The 25,477-nt window shown below is 50.7% G+C and overlaps 1 protein-coding gene across 1 annotated transcript; it reads left to right on the top strand.

Moving 5' to 3' along the window:
* Positions 1–9,000: 9,000 nt before the first annotated feature.
* Positions 9,001–25,372, top strand: Epha1 (EPH receptor A1). Its single transcript, XM_048340398.1, has 18 exons — positions 9,001–9,137; positions 10,481–10,548; positions 14,832–15,113; positions 16,701–17,103; positions 17,799–17,954; positions 18,285–18,629; positions 18,751–18,878; positions 19,122–19,272; positions 19,449–19,545; positions 19,749–19,807; positions 20,743–20,868; positions 21,674–21,859; positions 22,008–22,069; positions 22,163–22,369; positions 22,544–22,693; positions 22,940–23,133; positions 24,704–24,859; positions 24,952–25,372. Exons 1-18 carry the CDS (start codon positions 9,035–9,037, stop codon positions 25,028–25,030), a joined length of 2,952 nt encoding a protein of 983 aa, XP_048196355.1. The 5' UTR covers positions 9,001–9,034; the 3' UTR covers positions 25,031–25,372.
* The last annotated feature ends 105 nt before the right edge of the window (positions 25,373–25,477 follow it).

The following is a 25,477-nucleotide window of genomic DNA, read 5'->3' as shown; positions in this document are numbered from 1 at the left end:
CATGCAGGCATGACCATCTTCCCTCTTTCTGTTTGACCTTCCCACTCTCACTATTACTATTGCCAAAACGTGTTTCATTTTCCAGTCATTGCACAAACGCGTATATAATAATTTAATCAGATTATTCCCCTGTGCTGCAGCTGGCTCATCAGAGGAGCTCAGTAAACTTTTGTTGAATGAATGACTGAAATGACGACTGTCCGACCCAAGTCACAGTGCAAGGCCCCACACAAAGGTCACCTTCCCCCCTACATATCCTGCCAGAATTACCTTCCTGCCTTCTCATGGCTCTGTGTTTCTGCCTCTGTCAAGGTTGTCTCCTTCCAACAGCCCCCCTGGGCATAGAGGCAACTGGATCATTGAAGGTAAAGAACTCCCTTCCAGAAGAGGACAAGGAAAATGGCCAAGGCTCTACTCCCAGGAGGCAGAAAGCCAGGTCTCTACTAAACCCAAAGGCTAATTAGTACCTTTCTCCACTAGCTACAGTTTCTCTCAAACCAAAGAAAAACTAAGTACATTAAACACTGAGGATGAAGTTTTAACTTGGGTCTAATAGATAGGAATTCCTAAGAATTGTTTTAAAATAAAAGAAAGGAAATACAGAGAGAGAGAAGAGAGAGACAGGGGTTGGGAGTGGACAGAGGAAGAGGGGAGGAGATGAAGGAGGATAGGGAAGGAAGGAATGGAGGGAGGAAAGAAAGGAGGGAGGGAGGGAAAGAGGATGGAAAAGAGTAAAGGAGGGAAGGAGAACGGGAGAAAGGGATGAAGAAAGGAAAAGAGGAAAGGAGGGAGGGAAGGGAACAAGATGGAGAAAGAAGGGGAGAGAAGGAGGGAGGAAAGGAGGAAGGAAAGGAGGGGAAGAGGGAAGCAGGGAAGAAGGACGAAGGAATGCTTCCCTGTTTTGTACTTGGACGCAGCAGCATTAGGATAAGAATGGCTCATGAGAGTGAAAACAACTCTAGCACATAGCCTAACAGACACATCTCAAGAAGTGAAATTAGGCTGGGGATATAGCCTAGTGGCAAGAGTGCCTGCCTCGGATACACGAGGCCCTACGTTCGATTCCCCAGCACCACATATACAGAAAACGGCCAGAAGCGGCGCTGTGGCTCAAGTGGCAGAGTGCTAGCCTTGAGCGGGAAGAAGCCAGGGACAGTGCTCAGGCCCTGAGTCCAAGGCCCAGGACTGGCCAAAAAAAAAAAAAAGAAGTGAAATTATATTTCCTCTCTGTGGGCACTGCCTAAACCATTTTATTTCTGCTTTTTGTGCAGAAAACCCAAAAGTAAAACAATGTCATTGCATGACCACCACCCCTCCCTCTCCCCTCACCTGGTCAGAAGTCTGTCATTACCGCAAGACAAAGTCAGAAAAGCTACTTCCAACCTAAGAGTCGGCTCATCTTTTGTTTCCTGCCAGTCCTGGTGCCTGAGCACTGTCCCTGGCTTCTTTTGCTCAAGGCTAGCACTCTACCATTTGATCCACAAAGCCACTTCTGGCCTTTTTGTATATATGTGGTGCTGAGGAATCAAACCCAGGGCTTCATGCATGCTAGGCAAGCACTCTTGCCACTAAGCCACATTCCCAGCCCTCTACTTATCTTTATAAAAATGGGGTATATGAAAATCACCATCACATTCATGTCCTGTTGATGAATATCCAGGATATTCTAACATTTTAAAAGTAGAAATTATCTAACAATAGCCCACCTGAAACCTGAAGATACAGGTGCAGCACCCATTTTGCTCACTAGGTGGCTCTCATATTTTGTGGCCTGGGTTCCTTCCAAACTGACAAGACCTGGAAATTGGTACATTTGTTTCTTATGAGAAGTGGCTATTACCTGTGTGTCCAAATGTGTAAGTGCCCGTGTGCATAGTAATTGTCCAACTACGACTTAAATGATAAATTGCTCAGTAGAATCTCCTGAAAAGGAACTTCTTCAAAGCAAAAGTTAAAAGAAACAAATTTCTTATTTTTTTAGGTCCAAGATCAGGACTTGAACTTGATACCTAACATTTTCACTCATTGGCTAGCACCCTACCAACTGAGCCACACTTCTAACGCCAAGATTCCTAATTTAGACCCAACTAAAAGGTCTCATATTTACCAACTATCTCTTTAGAAAACAATAAAACTTCCAGACCATAAAATATGTGACTTCAAAAAAGTTTTGTGTAGATTATGCCTGTCTTTACCTTGCTGTCTGTAGAAAGTTAATTTCCTAGAACTTGTAGCCTAGACTAGCAACAAAACTGTATGTTTTTTTTAAAAAAAATAAACAGAAGACAAAGCAGATGGCTTATTTCAGCCCCAACCTCTCTCCTATACTTACTAAACTAAAATCAACTTTAAAACATAGCAGATTTTCTCCTCTCCTCCTGAGATCTAATCGGTAAAGTGTGTGTGTGTGCGCGCGCGCACGTGCACGCAAATACTGGGCCTTAAACCCAGAGCCTTGGTGCTTTTCCCTTAGAGTTTTAGCTCAATGCTAGCATTCCACCATTCTGATCCACACCTCCACTGGTGGCTTCTTGGTAGTTAAGGGCTTCAAAGCATGATCCTCAGGTCTCAGCCTCTTAACTAGCTAGGATGCTAGATGTGATCCACTGGCTCTAACCAGTAAACTTCTTGACAAGGACCAAGCCATCATTAAGCTCATGGGGAATTCTGGTGATTAAAGCCTGTTTCAACCCATTCTTATGACATTTCTGACAAGCTCCACTTCACTGAGATCCATTTGTTCCCTTCTCTTCGCTCTTATCCTTATGCCTATCCAAGCTTTAACAAACAGGTAAGCATCTCAGTCTTAGTAGGCAGTCAGGCAAATAAGTCTAGAAAGGACAGCCATGATTTCTCATGAGATGCACACACCATTATCATAAGGAATTTTTATTTTCAGCATCATCACTTGACGAACCCCTGACACCCTTTCATTCCACTGCTTCAAAAATCAATCAAGACCTGGCACCAGTGGTTCACACCTGTAATCCTACCTACTCAGGAGACTGAGATCTGAGATTGTGGTTCAAAGCCAGCCCAGACAGCAAAGTCCATGAGACTCTTAACCTCCAGTAAACTACTCAGAAAAGCCAGAAGTGACACTGTGGCTCAAGTGGTTGAGTGCTCACCTTGAGCAAAAGAAGCTCAGGGACAGCGCCCAAATCCCCAAGACATGCAAAAAAGAATAAATCCATTGAGATAACAGAGCAACTGTTGAATTGGTTTTATAACACTGATAGGAGATCTGTTAAGAATAGAGCTAAGAAGGTGTTGATCTAAATACTTGAATCTAAATACCCACTTGGATGTAAGCAAATTCCCATGTGATCTGCCACCTCCCTCCCTGTGGCTACTCCTTCTATTTATTCTTCAACCTAGGACTCCTGCAATTCAGAGCTCACCAATTGTCTTGCCTGAGGAGGACCAGATGCTATGGAAAACTAATATTGCAATGATACATACAGGATTTAAAAATAAATAAACAGGGGAAGAAATGCAATCTATCCCGAAACTGTAGACTTCTCTTAGCGTCTTTTCCTTTATTTATTTTTAGTCTTCTCTTGCCTTTTCTGGAGACCGGAGCTTCCTCCAGAACATTCTCTTTGATGCAGGGGCTGATTCTAATCAGTATCCTCTTTCCTTAATCAGATGTTACTATTGATTCTCTCAAACCTATCTTGCAAGATGAAAGCATGCAGCAGGACATGGAAATGGAAAAGCTGTATCTTTAGCTACATGGCAGTCACAGGAGCATCTGCTCGCATATTGAGTATCCTATTTGTTCTTACTTCATAGTCTGTAAAGTCAGTGTCTATAAGCAGTCTCGTTATCGCCTGGCTCAGCTTTATTTGCTGTGGCTGTAACAAAACACTTGAGACCAATTTGTAAAGAGCAGAGGCTTATCAGGCTCATAGTTTCAGGGCTTGGGAAGTTCAGGCGCCTGATGCTGGCCTTTGATTGTCATCTGGTAGGGTCTCACACTGCATCATGCCATGGAGAGACAGAGGAAAGATGGAAACTTAACTGTCTCCTTTGTCTTCTCATATGAACATGCTACTGCTCTCACGGGGATCACCATATGTGACTCCATTCAGTTGCCTCCCAAAGACCAAACACCATTAACAAAGGAATTTCAGGGTTCCGTATCCCACACACAGAGTATCTTGGGGGATATTCTCAAACCGTAACACCACCATTCCCCTTGGTTTACAATGAGAACTGAGACTCCATAAAGCAGGTGATTCACCCAATATCACAGCAATTAAGTAATAAGATTAAAATCTTCCAATAAGATGACTTAGTTTCTGAGATGTCAGAGAAAACTGGAGATGGCGGGTCACAAACTGCCTAATTTCTGACAGGAAGTCCAAGTTACCCAGCCAACATTGGGTGTCTTGCTCTTGGTAATGCAATGGGAACAATGAGAGGAAACTTGGGGGGAGAAAGTATTTAATCAACTGATCTATTTTAACCTACTGTAGCTAGTTAATCAATGAATGAGCAAAACACTCTTTTCGGAAAGTAGAAGTATCTTGCAGAAGGATTAGCTGGTTTGGAAGGTACAGGGACAAGTCGGATCGACCATGTGAGTCACCCACAGTAGCAGTTCAAGTGTGGAACACTTAGCCATACCTCAAGAGGTCTTTGCAAAGTATGTGCTTTTCACTCAATGAATGAATCCTATGCTTTGACAATGAATGAAGGCACAACCAGTGAACAAATCTCACACCTCAGAAAGAACTCAGAATGCCTAACAGATGACTCCATTTTACATCCAGCTTAAAACCAGGCAAATCTAATCCATGGTGTTCAGTCAGGAGACTTGTTAACTCGAGTGGGATGATCCCCCCTGACATTTTGGCTTCTTGAAATCCTGAGTTACTGCCACAGGTGCAGGAGTCATTGGTTCAAATCCGGGTTCTACCACTGGGTGACTTTGAACAAGTAACTCACATTCCTTGCTCCTCTGATTTTTTTTTCCATCTATAAAATGGACTAATAATACCTTCCTTAAAGAGTTGGTGTGAGAAGCGAGTGAAATAATGCATGCAAAGTGCCTGGCAGCATGCGTAGGTGCTATAATAAACGGTAACTATTATTATCTCCACCCCTACGCCTGATAGTAAACCAGGATCAGAGAAGAGATAGGTAAGCACACAGGTGAGAAGGAAAGGGAAGGCCCAAACCAGCCTCATGATCAAAGATGTCCAGAATCCACTGGAAAGCCGTGCAGGAGACAGCTGGTTCTTCTCCTCCCACACCCCACACAGTCTCCTAAATCTTCCTGTCTGCAAGTGTGGGCTGGCCCAATGGAGCCAGCAAAGTTGTTTTGGTCCCATCCGCACAGGCCCTCGCGAGAGGATATATGAATGGGCTCATAAATGATTTAATACTAATGGTCTCAGAGTGGGTACCCCGCATGTGTTTAGTTGATTCAGTGAGTTACCTTACTACCGATGTGAGTTATATTTTAACCAGAGCCTTTTGGATATATAAGACCTTGACAGAGGCTGAGTGTACCTTTCCTTAATCCCGGGTCAGGAAAGAGGAGGTTAGGAGGGAAATGGGGGACAATGTAAAGAAGGTAGTGTTAAGGTGAAGGCTGAAGGAGCAAGGCAGAGCCTAGGTAAAGACTGCATATCCCCTCCCTGAGTGCGGAATAAAGACAACACTGGAGATGTTGGGTCCTTTCTAAGTAGAAAAGCAGGAGAGAATTCCTTTTGGAAGACTTTGTGATCTCAGTGGCTGAGGCCCTTAAGAAATCAAAGTAGCAGGGTTCTGGTGGCTCATGACTGTAATCCTAGCTACTCGGGAGGCTGAGATCTGAGGATCATGAATCAAAGCCAGCCCAAGCAGGAAAGCCTGAGAGACTCATATTGCCAATGAACCACCAGAAAACCAGAGGTGGTGCTGTGGCTCAAAATGGTAGAGCACTAGCCTTGAGCACAAAAGCTTAGGGACAGTGCCTAGGCCCTGAGTTCAAGCCCATGACCAACAATTTATTTTTAAAATCTAAATAGAGCATGCATCTTTACTTTTGACTTTGGATTGTTAAGTGATATCTTCAGACATCCACCCGGGGAACACAGCTTAGCAAGGAGTCAAAAAGGACCAAAGAGTCAACACATTCAATGCCAGTGGATCTGAGTACATCACGCTAAAGAGACAAAAACCAGACTGCCACGACTATGTAAAATTCTGGGGAAGCCCACACTGATTTATACTGACAGATGCTTGGAGCCAAGAATGAGACTGATTCAAAGGAGCAGGGGGGGATTTTTCTCAGTGATAAAAGTGTTCTGTGTCTCCATCAACATGGTAGTGACAGGGTGTGTGTGTCCTGAGTCCGTTTAACTGTACATTGGAGCGGGTGCAATTGGTTTCATGTGTGTTAGCCCTTAATAAAGTTAATTTTAAAAGGAACAAAACATAGCATCTTCGTCATAAAGGATAAGCTGGGCAAGCCCCAGCCTCCACCACTCTCCTGGCAAATTAACGTTTGCGCAGAACTTGACAGTTAATGAAGCACTTTCTCCTTCCTTTGATCACTACACCCACTCTCTGAGGTGGATGGGATTCATCTCGTTTTATAGCTAAGGAAACTGAGGCAGAGAAGGGCCTAAAGTGTTGTGACAAGAGTCCTGCTACCTTTCCAGTGTCCAAGACAAGCCTGGAAGTAACCTCAGAGATGGCGCAGAAAACTGAAGCCTAGAGTGTAAATGTTTGTGTGTGTGTGTGTGTGTGTGTGTGTGTGTGTATGCATGCATACATATGTGTGCACAGCTGGTACTAGGTGCTCACTCTTGGCTTTTCACACAAGGCTAGTTCTCTACCACTTGAGCCACAGCTCCATTTTTGATAGCTAATTGGAGAATGGAGTCTCATGGATTTTCCTAGCCTGGGCTGCCTTTGAACCACAATCCTCAGCTCTCACCCTTCTGCCTAGCTAAGATTATAGGCAAAGGCCGTCAGCTCCTACCCAAAGTGTAAATCTTGACACAGATTTGCTGTGAGTTAAAGACACTCTGAAATCAAAGGTGTGCCTCTCTTACACCAAGTGTAAGGAAGGATTATCAACTCGGGATCATCTTATAAAAGAGATAGAAGGACATTCATTTCCCATATGCCAGACTTGTGGACCAGAGTATGCAGGATAGATCTGATACAAAAGCAAGGCTCTTTTCTAGGCCTCTAGACTCCACCTCTCACTACAGGGCACAGCCTCCCATCCCCTCTGTCCCAAGGCTCTTCTAACTTGAACAACTACAGCAAACAGCACATGCATGATCTCACTCCAGTCTGGCTTGCTTCCTCCCAGCGATTGTCCAAAGCTTGCTCCCTTTCCCCCTTCGGTTGGCTGCCCTGCTTTGTCCATTCCTCCCGGGTGAAATCGCAGAGCACTGGCCCCAGAAAGCCTGAATGGAACCTAGAGCCTCCTTCTTCTTTAGAGTTCTTTTCAGATCTCTTAACATCAGAAACCCCCCCCCCCCAAAAAACAGTGTGGATCCCACAGTCCCTTCTGTATGCAGTTGGAAAAACATGTGTCTGTATGAGTAGAGGGAGAGAGGCCAGAAAAATTATCAAGTCTGGCATAGACATGGGGGTAAAATCCTGAGAGGAGGTAGAAAGAATCGCCAACAGTGGTGAAGCTGGGGAATGAATACTGGACGCTGACACAACTGAGAGCGACGCTTCCCATTTCATTTCTTTCAACTCAACCTCCTAACCAATCTATATTGATTCCCTGTATGTATTTTTTTGCCAATATGTTTTGGCTAGGCCAACCAATCAGGATCCATATTTACCTTATAAATATCTGTATTTTTTTAAAAAAAGGAAAAACCTCAGAAATCATAAATTCTTAATAAATAAACAAGCACCTATAATCCACCACCTTCCCTCCTTCATAGTGACCCAATTTAAAGGATAGAAAAGCTATGAAGGAGTCACCCTAATGCAGTGGAACCGACAAGGAGTGTAGGGAGGAAAGCCCAAGACCACTGGGAATCACTGCCAGCCTTGTTTGTTTCCCACCTCGATAGGGTTCACTCTTTCCTACATTTTTTTTTGTCATCTGTGGGCTAAGAGCAGTCCTAAACTCCCAGCGACTCTTCAGATTAGTGTAGTTCATTGGGGTCAGGACAATCGTTCTCTTCTGTACTAAAAGCAAGCATAGTAGCTGCTGAAGAAACAGTTATTTAGTAGACCAAAGGCAGTCTCACGAGGGGCAGAAGAGGCCAGGGGTGACACCACCAGGTAAAAAAGTAAGGTAGGTACAAACGCCTGTGCATCCCCAGTTCTGCTCTGTGGGTGCAGGGCCAGCTTCCATCTCCTTAGCCTGTTTACCGAGACCTTCCCTGCTCCGGCCCACACCTGTCTTTCTGCCCTGACTCCCAAGACAGCCCTGGGCCCCAGCAGTCAAACTGGTCCATTCACCCCTCCCTGAGCACGCCTTCGGGCTCCTGGCTCCTGCCTTTCCCAAGCTGAACACCCTGAACACCCTGGCCATCACACCCACTCCTCCTAGAAGACCCCCCTGAAGCACCCCTCTACCTGGGCTTTCTTCACCTTCTCCATTTCCCCCACTACTTGGTAAGGGTTGGACAGGTCCACCCTGTGGGCCCCGGGAGGAAGGTGTGTCTCTCCTCCCTGCCCTTCCCGGGGTGAAGTCTGGGGTCCAGATTGGGGGGTTGGGGGGGGGGGTGAGGTGGGAAGGCCTGGATCAGGACAGGGCTGCGCTAAGGACTCCCGTGGAGCCCGGTTCGTCCATGCGCGTCCCACCCACGAGGCGGCGCCCGCAGCCTCGTTCCGTCCAGGCGCTTCCAGCCAGGGTTGGGAGTCTATATTACCTGTCGAACAAGTTCCCTTCCCTGGCCCGCTGCCCCTTTAAGAAGGTGAGCCAGGTGAGGCCGGGCCCCGCCCCACCCCGCGCCGACCCCGCCCCCCGCCCCCGCCCCGCGGGCCCGGCTCGCCCAGCGCCTCGCCACCCGGCCCCAGCCGTCGGGGCCCAGGTCCCAGGTCCCCGGCCGGCGCCATGGAGCGGCGCTGGCCCCTGGGGCTCGGGCTGCTGCTGCTGCTGCCGCCGCTGCTGCTGCTGCTCTGCACCCCGCCGTCCCCGGGGGCGCGCGCCGAGGAAGGTACCGACCCCCACCCGCCCGCCCGCCCGCCCGGCCACCTCCCGCCGGGGTCAGCATTCCCGCGGAGGCCCCGTGCCCTGCTCGCTGCTTTCTTTCGCCAGGGCCACGGGGCGATCGATCGTCCCGGCCAAACGTCGATCTTTAACCCCGAAGGGCCTCCCTCCGCGGTTCAGTGCCCTCCCGGCCTCCCGCCACTGACCGCAGTCCTGGCCTGGAGGGGGGTGGGGTGGGGGGAGGCTGGGGGGGACTGGAGAGGGAGCGCCTGCTTGCACCCCACCTCACTCAACACCTTGGGACCCTTCATGTGTCCAGACCAGAGATCAGAACCCAGCCAAGTCACAGGTGGGAAGCGGCCTGTGCCAGCCTAGGCCAGGCAGCAGGAGGGCCTGGCGTAATGGAGAGAGAGAGCGAGCGAGCCAGGGGCCAAACCTTGCACCCACCGCTTCTCGCGCCCCGGGCGGGCTAGGCTGCTCCCCTCCCCGCTTCGCCAGATCGGACTTAGTGCCTCCTACCCAACCCCTGGCCGCCTGTCCCAGGCCAGAGCGGCCCTTTGACGGTGCAAGTCAGCCTCCCCATCCCCACCCAGGAGCCTCTCTCTGCCAGGGTGCTATTTGGGCCTTGCAGAGGCTGAGTTCTCGCTGCCTTCCACCTCTGGGCAGCTCTCCTCCAGCAGAGGGGTGTCCCAGCCGCGCCGCACCGGCCCCCTCCTCCCCCAGCCCTCCCCTCCCACCCCCTGCCTCTCACACCCCGCCCCCCCCTCTCCACTCCAGGTTAGCGATTGGGTTCTCCTAAGGCTGCTTGCTCCTCTCACACTTCCACCTTCTTAGCTCTGGTCTAAACTGCGGCACTCAAACCTTGGCCAGGCTGCCTTCCTTGCGCCCTTCTCGGCAGGAATTCCTTCACACTCATTCCCTCGTCCTTTGCTTCCCTGAGCAGAGGGATGTTGCTTCCATTGGGAAAAGGATGCCCAGGCCAGGAGCTAGCGGGCTCATGACTATAACCCTGGCTGTTTGGGAGGCTGAGATCTGAGCATGGTGATGGGAAGCCAACCTCGGGCAGGAAAGTCCATAAGACTGATCTCCCTCCTCCCATTAACTAGCAAAACGCCGGAAATGGAGCTTGGAGCAAGTGGCAGAGAACCAACCTTGCGCTCAAAAGCTAAGGGACAGCGCCCAGCCCCTGAGTTCAAGCCCCAGGAAGGAGTATCCAACCCCAAAGAAAAAAAAATGTTGTTGAAGTCTGGGTAGGGCCCCAAAATGATGAAGAAATATGAGCTGTGAAGCCACCTCCTCCCCCCTCCCCCCCCCCCAGGAGTAACAAGCTCTATTTCTCCCCTCTTTCAGTCACACTGATGGACACTAGTACGGCCCAAGGAGAGCTGGGCTGGCTGCTGGACCCCCCAGAGGATGGGGTAAGTGCCTCCGGAAGGATCTGGGAAAGTTCAAGGCCAAAGGCCCAGTGGGAAATGGGGCGGAGAAGTGGGTGGAGGAACCCGAAAAGAGCAGGAAAAACTGGAAGTGTCTCCTCTGGGAGGGGGTAGGGAGGCTGAGTCAGAGCCTTCTGAATGGGATTTGGGGGGGGGCCAGACTTCACCCCATGAGGAATGTCTCCTCCTCTTGGCACTTCCCCCTTCCTGCTGCTGAGGTGAATACTTCTGAGAAACAGTGGGGTGATGAGCGCCCATCCCCAGGGGAGTGCTGAGACCAGAGCCTTTCTTGGGAGACAGAGTCATCAGGAAAGCATCTTCAGGTCAGCTCCATTCATTCCAGTTCTGTTGCTTGGGGAGCTCTGCGGGGCAAAAGGTCTTTGACTTCCTTAAAATGAAAAGCTGCTTGCTCCCTTCGATGCTCCTGGTCCACTCTTCATCCCTCCAAGGAGAGCTCCACGCACACAGAGCGCACACAGAGCGTTCTTCCAGTGCTCTCAGGGTACCAGAGCCTTTCTCCTTCCTTGGGTGCTCCTGAGCTGAAGTAGATTGTAAGGCCCAGACAGCATCTAGGTGACTCCCCGATGGCTTTGCTGGTCCTAGATCCAGTTCTCTGGGTGTTTTTCCCCAAGACCTGAGACTTCGTTGCAGCCAGTTTCCAGGGTTGCGCTTAATTGCTTTCTCTCCCTTTTGGTCCAAGGGTCTTGGCTCTATTCTGCAGGCTCCCACAGAGTAGCCTGTAATTAGAGTTAATAGACAAAATCATCATATATCCTTCAGGAGGGGCTGCTTGGAAAATCCTGGATTAAGCCACTCCTAATAAGGCACCTCTCATCTCATAAACCAGCCAATCCGCACACTTCTGTGACAGCAGGTCCATCCCCTGGCTCTCAATAGACCTTCTCCTGCCCCTGCCAGCTCCACCCAAATCCTAGTTGGCCCCCAACTAGGGAGCAAGGCCCTCAGTGTGATGCTAACTAAGAGATCACTAGGACAACCAGCAGTCTCCAACTCCCACCATCCCCCTCGTCTCCTCCTCTCACCAGCTGTCCCAAACCAGCACACACTGCTGAACGTCGGGCCCTTGGAATGTACCCCTGCCGCAGCCAGCCATGCTTGAGTGTTAAGTGAAAGATCCTTGGTGCCGTTCCTGGCCAGCTGGTTCTTTCCCCATCTGTCGCCATCCCTGCTGGAACTGGGAGTGGCAGCTACAGCTGGGAACATCTGCCTCCCTAGACTCCAGCTGCAGCCTGGGCAATCTGGCTCAGGAGCTGCACATTAACCACCCACTGCCCTCTCCACCTGCCCTGCCCTGCCCTGCGCCTGCCACATGGGCTCCTGGCTTCCTGATGGGGCAGACTCCAGGTGCCTTTCATTCCAGCCTCCTTCCCTTTCACACCGTTGGCCTGACCTTTGAACTCTCTGACACAACGCAGAAATAGGAACTTCGCCGAAGCTTATACTTCTGCCCTACTCTACTGCCAGTTCCTAATTGATAATGCTTTTTCTCAACCTTTCCCAGATCTGAGAGAGAGTAGGCATGGAGAACTCATGCTCAGGAGTGGAATCAAAACTCAGGGCAAGTAGCCCTTTCTTAGGGCCTCAGTTTCTTTCCTGTCGAATTATGGATAGCATCTGAAATACCAATGGAATACTTTATCAAATTTGAAAGCTTCTTTTCAAGTTGCTCTGGCAGAGAAAATACCTAACAACCAGAATACTTTTGGAAGAGAAATGACATAGCACATGTGTCCCACCGAGAGCTGTCACACAGGCCCATATGAAGTGTTTGCCAGCCCATGGAATGGGATGAAAAATCCAAAGACAAACCCACATACGTATGCCACTTCAATGAATGGAACTGGAATTAGAATCAAGGTAGAAAAGGTTGGAGAGGACAGAAAGACTCTTTCTAACTTCTAGTGTTTTCATAAGTGAGCCTGTGGAATTGGTAACAGATGACAGAAGAAACCCTATTTTATTTTCTTCCCCCATTTCTATTATCCTCCATTAGCTGTACAGAGGGGTTCGTTTTGGCACGTCTAGAACATACACACAATGCACCTTGATGAGACTCTCTTCCGCTTCTCTCCTTCATCCATCCTCATCCCCTTGACCAAACCATCTCAAGATCTCAAGCAGTATTGTTCCATTTTCACACATGCACACAAAGTATCTTGGCCATTTTCATGCCCTCCAATTGCCCTCTCCCTCTAGCTTGTCCCCACACCACACAAGCCCTGTTTTTCATTCCCCCCCCCCCCCCCACTTTTCTTAGTGTATGTTAATTTTTCCAAGAGGTCTCACTGTGGGATTTTACATAGGGTGTTAATCTCATTCATCCCTTCACTTGTTCTTGCTGGTCCCATCCCCTCCCTTCCCCCTGTTATTCAACAGCTGAGGGAAAAATAACAGTTCCAATCACTTGACCACTGACAGGAGGCCCACCCTTGTGAGAGTGGAGGAAGAAGAGATGGTGGAAGCATTTATAGGATCCTGAGCTCTGGAAAGGAAAGGGGGTGGCGGGGGGGAGGGAGGCCTGCCTAAGTTGGAAGTGCATCAGGGCAGTCCTGCTGTGCAGGTAAAATGTCTAGGGTTGTCAAGTTATCTCAGAGCTGCCCTTTTCCCTGGTAGATGCCTTGGAGGCAGGTTTCCTTCAGAGATATACATCTATTTTATCAAAGGATAGCTTTTCAGAGCTACTCCTGCATTGTCAGTTTCCTCATTGTAACCAGCTCAAAATAGGCCAAAGAAATATATTTTAAGGAGCTGTGTCCTGGGGCCTCAGTGTATTGAGTTGTCATCAAATTGACCGTTGGATGTCTGCAGTTAGAAAATTAAGTAGAAATACCTCTATTTCACAAGCTGACACACATCTCACAAGAATTCTAGGGAGATTCTAAACACAAAAACCAAAGTACTGATAGATTTCTATATAGATATAGGCATGGACCTATATTCCTAGACACCTTTCTAGGACATTTAATTTTTATTTTTGGTTAGTCATGGGGTTTGAACTCAGAACCTGGGTGCTGTCTGTGAGCTCGTTTGTTCAAGGCTAGCACCCTATCACTTTGAGCCACAGCACCACTTCCAGTTTTCTGGTAGTTAATTAAGATCCTAGACTTTCCTGCCCAGGCTGGCTTTGAACCACAATCCTCAGATCTCTGCCTCCTGAGTAGCTAGGATTACAGGCTTGAGCCACTGGCACCCAGCTTCTAGCACATTTCTTTTAAGACAAAGTCAGTTACAGAATAACACTCGTATGATCTCACTTACGTTAAACACATTTTATGAATTTCTTTGGAGACACTGAAAGCAGTCTGAAAGCTCTGCTCCAAATGGTGGAAAGTAATGGGAGGAGGAGGATGGGGAGGAGGAGGAGGATGGGCTTCCCTTATTCTGCACAGGTGTCGGTCGCTTGACTTTTACCATAATGACACAGAGGTGTGATGAAGCCCCGTGAAAGACCTGCCTTCACATCCTCAGCTCTGCTCCTCACCCCCACTGCACTTGGACAAGGCCTCCCCTTCTAGCTTTTTGCTAACTGGAGATAAGAGTCTCCCAATTTTGTCTGCCAAGGCTGGCTTCAAACTGTGATCTACAGATCTTAGCTTCCTAAGTAGCTAGGCTCACCGGCCTGAGCCATCCTACCCGGCTCCTCTTCTGCCTTCTCATAGCTGAGCGAGTCACTTTACCTGGCTGAGCCTCAGTTTCTTCCTGGGAAGTGCTTAGAACAGCACCTGGTTTGCAGTAAGTGCCGTGTTAGTGCCAGCCCATCATTATTACTAGGTTTAAAAACGCCTTTAATGTAAAAGAAGTTAAGGGGTTAGATGAGCTAGGGCCTGGGAAACAAGCCAACTGTCTGGATTGACTTTGATAGAGGCTATAACTGGAAGGAATATTGGAGAGGATATTTACACAATTTACATAGGACATACACCATGCTGTGCTCATTCTGGCCCTTCAAAAGTATGGGATATTTTTATATTTTAGAATATAAGACCTTTTCTCTGAGCAAATAGGCAGAGGGTTCTAAATGAGTTTTGCCTTGGGAGATTGCTAGCCTGAAGAACCCAGAGTTAGCTAAGATGCTAATATAATCATATTCATCTCATATCTAAGAAAACACAACCTTAAAGATTTAACCTGTTGTCCTGGAGCCAAGCAGTCAGGCTAGACAGGACCAATGGAGAGAAGGAGGGAGGGAACTCCAACCCCAGCTTCCTGTCATCTCTGGTCCCTGACTCTTGATTTTCTCCTGGCAGTGGAGTGAGGTACAACAGATGCTGAATGGGACACCCCTGTACATGTACCAGGACTGCCCCGTGCAGGAAAGCGGAGACACTGACCACTGGCTTCGCTCCAATTGGATCTACCGAGAAGAAGAAGCTTCCCGGGTCCATGTAGAGCTGAAGTTCACAGTGCGAGACTGCAAGAGTTTCCCTGGAGGAGCCGGACCTAAGGGTTGCAAGGAGACCTTCAACCTTCTCTACATGGAGAGTGAACAGGATGTGGGCATTCAGCTCCGACGACCCTTGTTCCAAAAGGTGTTGCTGCAATCAGTATCCTGATACTGATCCTTCCCTGACTAATTACCATGAGCTGGGCTCTTACAGAGACAGAAAGAGGGTAGAAATGTAGACTAGAGGGTAAACATGGGACTCAAAAACAGAAAAGCTGGATTGAGTTCCATTTTGTTGGGCTCTGAGTTTGGGGGTATCATTTAGCCTCTCAAGCTTTGGTGACCTTGTCATAAAACAGCAGTAATAAGAAAGCCAGTATTACCTATTCCAGAGGGTTTTACTATGCATCCATTGTGGTAGCAAGAAACCCTGGTGGAAGAGAAAAATGTGGTACAAAGGGTTTTAGATTTCTGTACAGTACCCGTGATGGGTGTGTACAATAAACTGCCCCCTGCGTGTCACTAGAGTTACACAGTAGGACAGTTTCCTGCTGGCCATCTCTAGTCTCCATCTCTTTCTTCCCTACCCAGGAAACAGCCTGGAATGTGCGAGGCAATAAGGGGCCTATTATTATAGGTTGTGCTCTCATTTCTTGCCAAAGAGCGGCGATTGTAAAGTTTTATTATTGGTAATAAATTAGCTATAAATAATTAATTATATAATACATTAAATTTAACTGATCGCCTCATTGGTACCAGGGTTGGGAACACCTCTCAGTAGTGGAAATTAAGAGACTGTGGCATCCTGCTTCCTGGGTTCCAATCCTACCTCTGTCGTGTAAAGCTGTATGATCTTGTTTTTCTCTTCACCTTCATTCCTTTCCTCTTTTTTGTAAAGATGATAAGACCTTCTGTCTCATAGGATTATTGCCTGGGCTAAGGAGAGGGAGTAGTGCACACAGAATATTTTGCCTAGTAGTACCTCTCGCATAATGAGCTCTCCTTCAGTCACGGATGTTTAGATTGTAAAATACACGTTGACATTTCCTTATCCAAAACACTTGACATCAGAATTGCTTCTGATTTCACATATTTTTCAGACTTTGGAATATTTACATATATAAATAACAAGCTACTCTTAGAGATGAGACCCAAGTCTACATCGGAAATTCCCTTACCTTTCATATACATCTTAGACACATAGCTTAAAGGTAATTTCCTACAACATTTTCAGCATACCTACATTTTTTACTGTGACTTATGACATAGGTCAGATGTGGAATGTTTTTTGGTGTGTGTGTGTGTGTGTGTGTGTGTGTGTGTGTGTGTGTGTGTACAAGGGCTTGAACTCTGGGCCTAGACTCTTTCCTTTAGCTTTATTGCCCTAGCAATAAAGTGGTAGGCTAGCACTCTACCACTTGAACCACAGCTTCACGTCTGTCTTTCCGGTGGTTAACTCGAGACCTCATAGACTTTCCTGCCCCTGCTGGCTTCCAATCACAGTCCTCAGATCTCAGCCTCCTGAGTAGCTAGGATTGCAAGCGTGAGCCACCAGCACCTCATGTGTTTTCTATTTATGACTTCCTATACGTAGTCTCCAGTTTGGTAACATTTCAGACTATGGATTTTCATAGTATGGAGGCTCAGACTGTATTAGAGTAGCAGTGGTTTCTGCTATGTGAAAGCAAAGCATGAGCTTTCCGTCACTCTCTTCTCCCCACCTTCCTCTCAGGTGACCACAGTGGCTGCAGACCAGAGCTTCACCATTCAAGACCTAGCATCTGGCTCCGTGAAGCTCAATGTAGAGCGCTGCTCCTTGGGCCATCTGACCCGCCGCGGCCTCTACCTTGCTTTCCACAACCCTGGTGCCTGTGTGGCCCTAGTGTCTGTTCGAGTGTTCTACCAGCGTTGTCCTGAGACCGTGCATGGCTTGGCTCAATTCCCTCAGACTCTCCCTGGGCCTGTGGGGCTGGTAGAAGTGTCTGGAACCTGCTTGCCCCATGCACAGTCCAGTCCTGGGCCATCAGGTGCACCGCGCATGCACTGTAGCCCCGATGGCGAGTGGTTGGTGCCCGTGGGCCGGTGCCACTGCAAACCTGGCTATGAGGAAGGCAGTGGCCACGTGGGATGCATTGGTAAGGAAGAAGGCCGGGAGAAACTCAAGAGACCATGTGGGAGGGTCTTTAGGTGCCAAAGAAGGCAAGGAAGCCAGTACTATGGCAGTGTTTTAGGTTTTGTTTCATTTGTGATGCTGGGGATCAAACCCAGACTTGCATATGCTGGGCAAGTGTCCCACCACTGAGCTGCATGCCAGACCCTTGTTCTTTTTGACAGGATCTTCCTCTCTAGCACAGGCTGGTCTTGAGCTCACTATGTAATATCCTCTGCCTCTGTGTTCCAAGAGCTGGGATTATATAGGCATAGATCATCAATACCCAGTCATCTCAGCAAGAGGGGTGTGTGTGTGTATGTGTGTGTGTGTGTGTGTGCACTAGGGTTTGAACTCAGGACGTCATGTTCTTACTCGGCTTTCTTGCTATTTGCTGATGCTGTCACTTCCAGCCTTTTACTGCTGAATTGAAGATAAAGTCTCATGGACTTTCCTGCACAGGCTGGCTTCAGACCTTGATCCTCAGATCTCAGCCTCCTGCCTGCTTAGCTACAATTGCAGGTGTGAGCCGCCCACTCCTGGCCCACCCCCGCCATTTTTCACCTGAGCACACATAGGCAGAAGTGTTTTCTCTACGTGGGATTGTGGTAGCAAGAGTGTGGGGTTGGTTCTTTCTATCGAACACCAAGAAATCTTGACTCCACTGCATTTTCTCTCCAGTCTGTCCTCGTGGCTTCTACCGGGCTGACATGGACATAGCCAACTGTCTCAAGTGTCCCCAGCACAGCTCAGCTGAATCTGAGGGGGCCACCGTCTGTACCTGCGAGAAGGGCCATTACCGAGCCCCTGGGGAGGGCCCCCAGGTAGCATGTACACGTGAGTCCAAGGGACAGGAAATGGCCGTCTGGGAGGAGGTGCTAGTTCTTCACAGAGCGCTTGCTGGAGGCGGATTTTCCAGGACTTATGAGATAGACACTGAAGGCCTTCCAGTGACTGCTCACTGGCTGCTAGCCCCTCCCTGGGCCCTCTGCTCTTCCTGGGAGAATGCAGAGGTTTGGTGATGCTACCTTCTCTTCAGTAGAGGTCAGGTCTCCCATGAAGGCTTTGGAGGACCTCTAGAGTTGCGGAGAGATAGGCAAAGGTGGGAGTCAGTAGCTTGGGTGAGAGTGAAGCTGACAGCTACTGATGTCTTTTCTTCTTCTGTAGGTCCCCCATCCGCTCCTCGAAACCTGAGCTTCTCTGCAACGGGGGCTCGGCTCTCCTTGCACTGGGAGCCCCCTGCCGACCTGGGGGGACGCCAGGATGTGAGATACACTGTGGAGTGTCTCCAGTGTCAGGGTCCAGCGCAGGACGGGGGGCCCTGCCAGCCCTGTGGGGCAGGAGTGCGCTTCCTCCCAGAACCTCTGGGGCTCACCGTGCGGACTGTGCAAGTGGAAGGTCTTGAGCCCTATGCCAACTACACCTTTCACGTCCAATCCCAAAGCAAAGTGTCTGGGCTGGACAGCTCCCCGCCCGCCAGCGCCTCTCTTAGCATCAACATGGAGCATACAGGTGAGGCACTCGAAGTCAACCGGTGTAAGACCACGGGGATGAGTGGGCAGGAAGCAGTGCTAATACTCCTTACACGGTTCCTTCTTTCCTTCCAAATGCCACTGTCCGTCTGCACACCCAGAATCACTCTCGGGCCTATCTCTGCGGCTCGTGAGGAAAGAGCCCAGGCAGCTGGAGCTGACCTGGGCAGGGTCTCGATCCCGCAGTCCCGGGGGAAACCTCAGCTACGAACTGCACGTGCTGAACCAGGTCAGGAGGCTGCCAGTTGACACCCTCAGAGGCCGTGCCTAGATTTGCACCCCGATATTCCTAGGGCCTGGGATGGGGGGAGGGAAGCACCTAAAGCAAACCCGCATGCTCAGGAGAGAATTCTGCCAAGAGCCTTTATCCTGACCGTGTCCAGCCCCTGCTCCTCTTCACTCCCACGTCTGCCCATCATCTCCATTCTGGTCTGGCCCAGCGCAGCCCAGTTCACCCGAGTCCCATCCACAGGATGAAGAATGGTACCAGATGGTTCTAGAACCCCGGGCGCTGCTGACGAAACTGCAGCCGGACACCACATACATCGTCAGAGTGCGCATGGTGACCCCACTGGGTCCCGGGCCCTTCTCTCCCGACCATGAGTTCCGGACCAGCCCACCAGGTGATTCTCGTTCTGTCCCCCCAAACACGTATTTGTCTCCCACAGATGCACCTCAGCTCCTCCTGCATGTTTACTGCATGCGTAAGAGAGCCGACCCTGACCATACCCGGGACCCTCGGCCCTTACCACCCTGCCCCCCTCAGGGGTCCCAGACTTCCTCACCTTTGTGTCTGCAGTTTCCAAGAGCCTGACTGGAGGAGAGATCGTGGCCATCATCTTTGGGGTGCTGCTTGCTGTGGCTCTGCTGCTCGGGATTCATGTCTTCCGATCAAGGTGCTGCCTCCTGCCCCTCCCCCCCCCTTCCCCTTCCTGGGCCCCCGACTGTTACATCGACAACACTCCCAGCCCACATCCATCTTGCTCACGCAGCCCATGTTGTGGCTAGGGCAAATTCAGCCAGAACCCCTTGGGCCACTGAGATAGACCTGGGAGCTGAAATCGCCACCTCTCCCTCCCCCCCACCCCACCCCCCACAGGAGAAGCCACCGGCAGAGACAACAGCGGCAGCGCGACCGTGCCACGGATGCCGATAGAGGTAAGTGAGGAGAACCAGGGTGTGTGTGTGTGTGTGTCCCCATCCGTCCTGGGGTGTGAACTCAGGGCGGTCCCTGAGATTCTTCTGCTCAGAGCTGACTCTCTACCACTTGAGCCACAGCTCCCCTTCTGGCTTCTTTTTGAGTCGTTTATTGGACAAGCCTCACAGACCCTTCCGCCTTGGGTGGCTTCGAACCACGATTCTCAGATTCCGCCTCCTGAGTAGCTAGGATTTACAAGCTTGAGCCGCCAGAGCCTGGCTGCGGGTGTGTTTTTACAACTGGAAAGCCACCCAAGGACCCAGAGCAGCAGGTCAACTCTGAGGGGTGCAGGCGGGGTTTAATGTCCCTAGGGCTTCATGCCTTGCCACCTAATTAACTTTGCTTAATTAAGTCTGCCCTGATAGCTGTCAGTGACTCTGATGCAATGTTCTGCTAGCTGGGGGAAGGGGGGGCGGGGGGGGGCGCGGCAAGGCCAAGGCCAGGCAGGACTGCAGATCTCTGAAGCAAGGGGGCTTTCTGCTTGTCACCTCATGAGGTGGTGTAGCCGGAGAGGGAGGCTCAGTGGCCCAAGTGCCTGGGAACGGGAGAGAGTGAACGGGGTTTGACTGAGGGGATGAGCATGGCTCTCGGGCCGGGGTATGAGCTGTAAGAAGATTGGTTAACTCCAGGCAGATGGGGAATTGGTTCCAAGGCCTGGGTTCTGGCCACTGCCCGGCGCCATAAGGATAGATGACCTTGGGGTGTGGCAGGAAGAAGAAAGGCCTGGATGTGAAGGCTTTCTTGCTAAGAATAGAGACTCTCTGTCTCTTGAGCCAAAATAAGGTTCATCTGAGGGAGCGCAGAAGTATGGAGAAGAAGGCAGGGGCCTTCCTTGTCAGGTCTGATACTCCAAACCCTGAACCCCCCCCCCCCCCGCCACCATTGTGCTCCCTAGAGGACAAGCTATGGCTGAAGCCCTATGTGGATCTCCAGGCCTATGAGGACCCTGCTCAGGGAGCCCTGGACTTCACCCAAGAGCTCGACCCAGCCTGGCTGCTGGTGGACACGGTCATAGGGGAAGGTGAGCCATCCTGGGCACAGCCCGTCTCCTGGGTGGCACTGGGTGGCTGCCAGCAGGTCCCTGCCTTCCAGCCCTGCTCGGGGCTGGCCTCTCCTCTGGCTTCATTTCCCAGGTGAGCTCATGCTTGCCTTAGACTTGTGCATTTTATGTCAAAAGCAAAAACAGCGTGCGCTGGAGACGTCTCCGCCTCCTCCGCGCGTTGCTCGGTGGGTTTCCGACAGAAGGACCAACGCGTCCTCTGTCTGTAGAGACGTTGCTGTGCCACCATCAGGCTGTTCTCCCATGTGTCCCCGGAATGGTAGCCATCCAGAGCCTTCATTCCACCGCCCCAGGGATCCAGTGTCCTTGGGCCGCCCTGATTCCTTAGGTCACCCGAGGAAATGGATCTGCGCACAGAACAAAGCGTGGCAGTGTCCCGGCCAGCTGTACTGCCAGATTGGCTGAGCTGAGATCAGGGAGCTCACTCTCGGAACAGAGATGGCAAAAAGTTGCCTCCCCTGACCACCCCCCCTCCCCCTCCCCCCCCCCCCCCCCGCTTCCCCTGGGCACTAGCCCCGATGCCAATCCCTCCACATTGAGGGCCTGTGGTAAGCCACGTTGTGTGCTAACCCACAGGAAACACGGGTGTTCCGGCTGCAGAGCTCCATGACCTGCACCCAAGAAGGACAACTTAATTTTTGCCCCAAGGAACATACTTTTTGATCCTCCTCCACAGGAGAAGACGAGAGGACTCGAAGGATTTGCAGCCTACATCTGGGGTAACATGGCAGTGCAGAGCCACGATCTTTGTTTGCTTTCTACCCAGGAGAGTTTGGAGAAGTCTACCGCGGGACCCTGCGGCTCCCCAACCAGGATTGCAGGACCGTGGCCATTAAAACCTTGAAAGACACATCCCCCGATGGCCAGTGGTGGAACTTCCTTCGCGAGGCGACCATCATGGGCCAGTTCAGCCACCCACACATTCTGCATCTGGAGGGCGTCATCACAAAGAGTACGAGTGGCCCTCTGTATGCCCCGGGTGGGGGGGGGGGGGGGCGGCGGGGGGGATGCGGGAAGAGCCTCCCAGAAATGAAGGAGGGTGGACAAAAAAGGTCAGGAAGCCTGAGTGTGGGTGTGACGCGCCATGTTCTGTGTCCCAGGAAAGCCCATCATGATCATCACAGAGTTTATGGAGAACGGAGCCCTGGATGCCTTCCTGAAGGTAGCCAGGGGACTGGCCGGGGAGGGAGGGTATCCCGGAGCCCCATGCCTTGGGAGGAATGGCCCGCCCATCCTCTCACCCACCATGCTGCAGGAGCAAGAGGACCACCTGGTGCCCGGGCAGCTGGTGGCTATGCTGCAGGGCATAGCGTCTGGCATGAACTACCTCAGTAACCACAATTACGTCCATCGGGACCTGGCAGCCAGGAACATCCTGGTGAATCAGAACCTGTGCTGCAAGGTGTCTGACTTTGGTCTCACCCGGCTCCTGGATGACTTCGATGGCACCTACGAAACCCAGGTTAGACCCCCAACGCGTTCACACGGACCATTTGTGCCGTGTGTGTGTGTGTGTGTGTGTGTGTGTGTGTGTGTGTGTGTGTGTGTGTGTACAGCCACAAAGGCTCAGGCCCAAGGGGTGGAGCCTCTCCTGGCTGTGTGGTTTGCTTCACTTCTCTGTTCCCTGCTTCCTTAGGGAGGAAAGATTCCCATCCGCTGGACAGCCCCCGAAGCCATAGCACATCGCATCTTCACCACCGCCAGCGACGTGTGGAGCTTTGGGATTGTGATGTGGGAGGTGCTGAGCTTTGGGGACAAGCCCTATGGAGAGATGAGCAACCAGGAGGTGAGCCTGGATCAATCCTGTCCCTCACCCCTGCTGACTCACCTCTCATCTTCCAGAAACTTCCATCGTCTTCTCCTCCAAATAGCTTCTTCCTGACCTCATTTTTCTTTTCCTTAACATATATATACATATACATATATGTATACATGTATACGGATACATATTTTAGACCCGATCGCCAGCAATCCAGTGTGGTTTTCCAGGTTAGCTGCCTACCTAGGTGACCCTGCCCACCCCCTGCTGCAGGTAATGAAGAGCATCGAGGATGGATACCGACTGCCCCCTCCAGTGGACTGCCCTGCCCCTCTATATGAACTCATGAAGAACTGCTGGGCCTATGACCGCACGCGCCGGCCCCACTTCCTCCAGCTGCAGGCACATCTGGAGCAGCTGCTTACAGACCCTCACTCCTTGAGGACCATTGCCAACTTTGACCCCAGGTAGCCAGCCATGTTGGGGAAGTACAGGGGGATTCAGGGGGTGGACCCAGAAAAACAGAAATGGACGTTCCATTCTATGCACCAAGTATGAGCCCTGAGCGGATCTGGAGAGAGTCTAAGCATGAGACAGGACCGTGATCTGTGCTCTTAGAGACTGAGCCCAGCATGAGGGAGGGGAGGTCTGTGCTCCACGGCTCTAACTCCATAGGAGGAAGGAAACAGGCACACTGACCTGGAACACACACAGTAAATAGGGAAAGTTACAACTTATTTTATGAGGATGACTCTGTCAGCTACAGAGTACCTACATGGCAGAAAATTACTTCCAGGTCCCAATTCCCCAACTTCACGTGGAAAATTTCAGGAAACCATACTTGCTTGACTCCCTGCAGCTGGTCACAGCTCTGGGGAGTTCCTGCGGCCCAGTCTGGAGCTTAGGATGCATCCCCATCCACTCCCCATGCAGAAATACTCTTGCATGTGGAGGAAGGGGCCATACATTTGAACTGCTTCTGCATTATCTGACGTGCATGCTTTTTGCTATATTCTGGAGAGCTTAACCGCACAGTGCCAGCTACAGGGAGCTTGGACAGCTGGTTTGAGGTGGGTGTGGTGGGGGCAGTCTGGGGGGGGGGGTCTGTGACTTTTTCTGACTGCATGGCCTACTCTAGGGGTGGGAGGGGGGAAAGGCAGAGGCTGGCCAATTGCAGCTAACGGAAGCACCTAGTTTGCAGACAGCTTTCCTGAGATCAGACTTCCTGGGTATATAGATTGATCAGCTGCTTATGGGAGGGACATGGCAAAAACCGCACTTTACTAAAAACATGGCCAGAATGTAGAGAATGAGGTGGGGGCCAGGTAGAGGAGAGTCAGGCAAGACTAGACTTCTGGCTGCTTGGGTAAAGCAGCCGGGCACATTCTGCTTTGGTACCAAACCACCATATATAACCTTGTTTCTGGGAGAAATTGTGTTCCAAGTTCCAACTTTTGAAACTATCTTTTTGGAACACTCCTCCCTCGGACGCTGGAGACTGCATGTGCTAATCTTTCTGGAATGCTGGATATTTTCTTTTCCCCCAGCAGATCTACTTTGCTAATGGTTTTTGGCTCTGGCTGGCTTTAGTACAGGAACACTCATTGTATTGTGGGTGTCAGAGTGCAAGAATAACAACCGAGGTGGAAGGTAGCAAGCAAAGGCCACTGCTAGCACTCAGGCAGCCGCTCTGGGAAAAGGCAGGACCACCCACGCCCAGCTGCGAGGCCTGCTCTGCCTCCCTCCCTCCCTCTCACCTGGGATACTTCCATGTCAGGCTTGGGAAAAAGTTCCATCCCGGCCTCCCTAGACTGCTACCTTCCTCAAGTCTATCTGCGCAGCAGGTCTGTCAGCTGCCCGCCCACTGCTCCGAGCACCAGGAAGCAGGCCAGGAAGTGGGTTCAGACAATGGCTGGCTAATCCACCCAGCCTGGATGATTTGTGCTTAGGCACTCAACTTCCAAGACTGGCTTGCTGATGTGGAAGGGCAGACTCTAAGCAAGCCCCTGTGACTGAGGCGGCCTCGTGTCCCCCCAGGGTGACTCTCCGCCTGCCCAGCCTGAGCGGCTCGGATGGGATTCCTTATCGAAGTGTCTCTGAGTGGCTCGAGTCCATTCGCATGAAGCGCTACATCTTGCACTTCCGCTCGGCCGGGCTGGACACCATGGAGTGTGTACTGGAGCTGACCGCTGAGTAAGGATCCTAGGGCCAGGGAGGCCTTGGGTAAGGGAGGCCAGGGGGGTTCCGAGCCTCCAGACTCAGGGCCTCCTTTCCTTCTTCCACAGGGACCTGACCCAGATGGGAATCACACTGCCAGGGCACCAAAAGCGGATCCTCTGCAGTATTCAAGGGTTTAAGGACTGAGTGGCCACTGCCTACACCCCAGCCTTCCCCTTGCCCTCAGGGAGCATGGACAGGGCCTTGGTGACTCCGTGGGCCCTTCCTCAACCTACGAGATGTAGGCTACTTGGTGCTGCTCCTGCCTCCTCTTCCAGTTCTCTGCCTCAGGACCCGGGAGCCTTTGTTTTAAAAAGGGAGGCGGGGATGGAAGAAAAGCAATTCTGTGGGTGGGTGGGTTGGTATGTGGGGGAGGGTTTAATTATATATGTATATATATATACTTACATATGCATATCTATTTTTGTAAATAAACAGGAAGTGAATTTTCATCCTAACCTTTTTAATCCTTCTGTCTACTCCATCCAAGAGTCACTTGACTACTAAAAAAAATTCTGCAAAACAAGGTTTTATTTTCACTTGTAGCTACAGCCACAACCTGACAGCGTGGGGCAGGGTGGGTGTCCAGGCTCC

The sequence above is a fragment of the Perognathus longimembris genome, chromosome 2 (assembly GCF_023159225.1).
Source record: "Perognathus longimembris pacificus isolate PPM17 chromosome 2, ASM2315922v1, whole genome shotgun sequence".
Classification (NCBI taxonomy): Eukaryota; Metazoa; Chordata; class Mammalia; order Rodentia; family Heteromyidae; genus Perognathus; species Perognathus longimembris.
The sequence above is the reverse complement of the archived record's forward strand: the minus strand, read 5'-3'. Positions and strand labels throughout refer to the sequence as shown.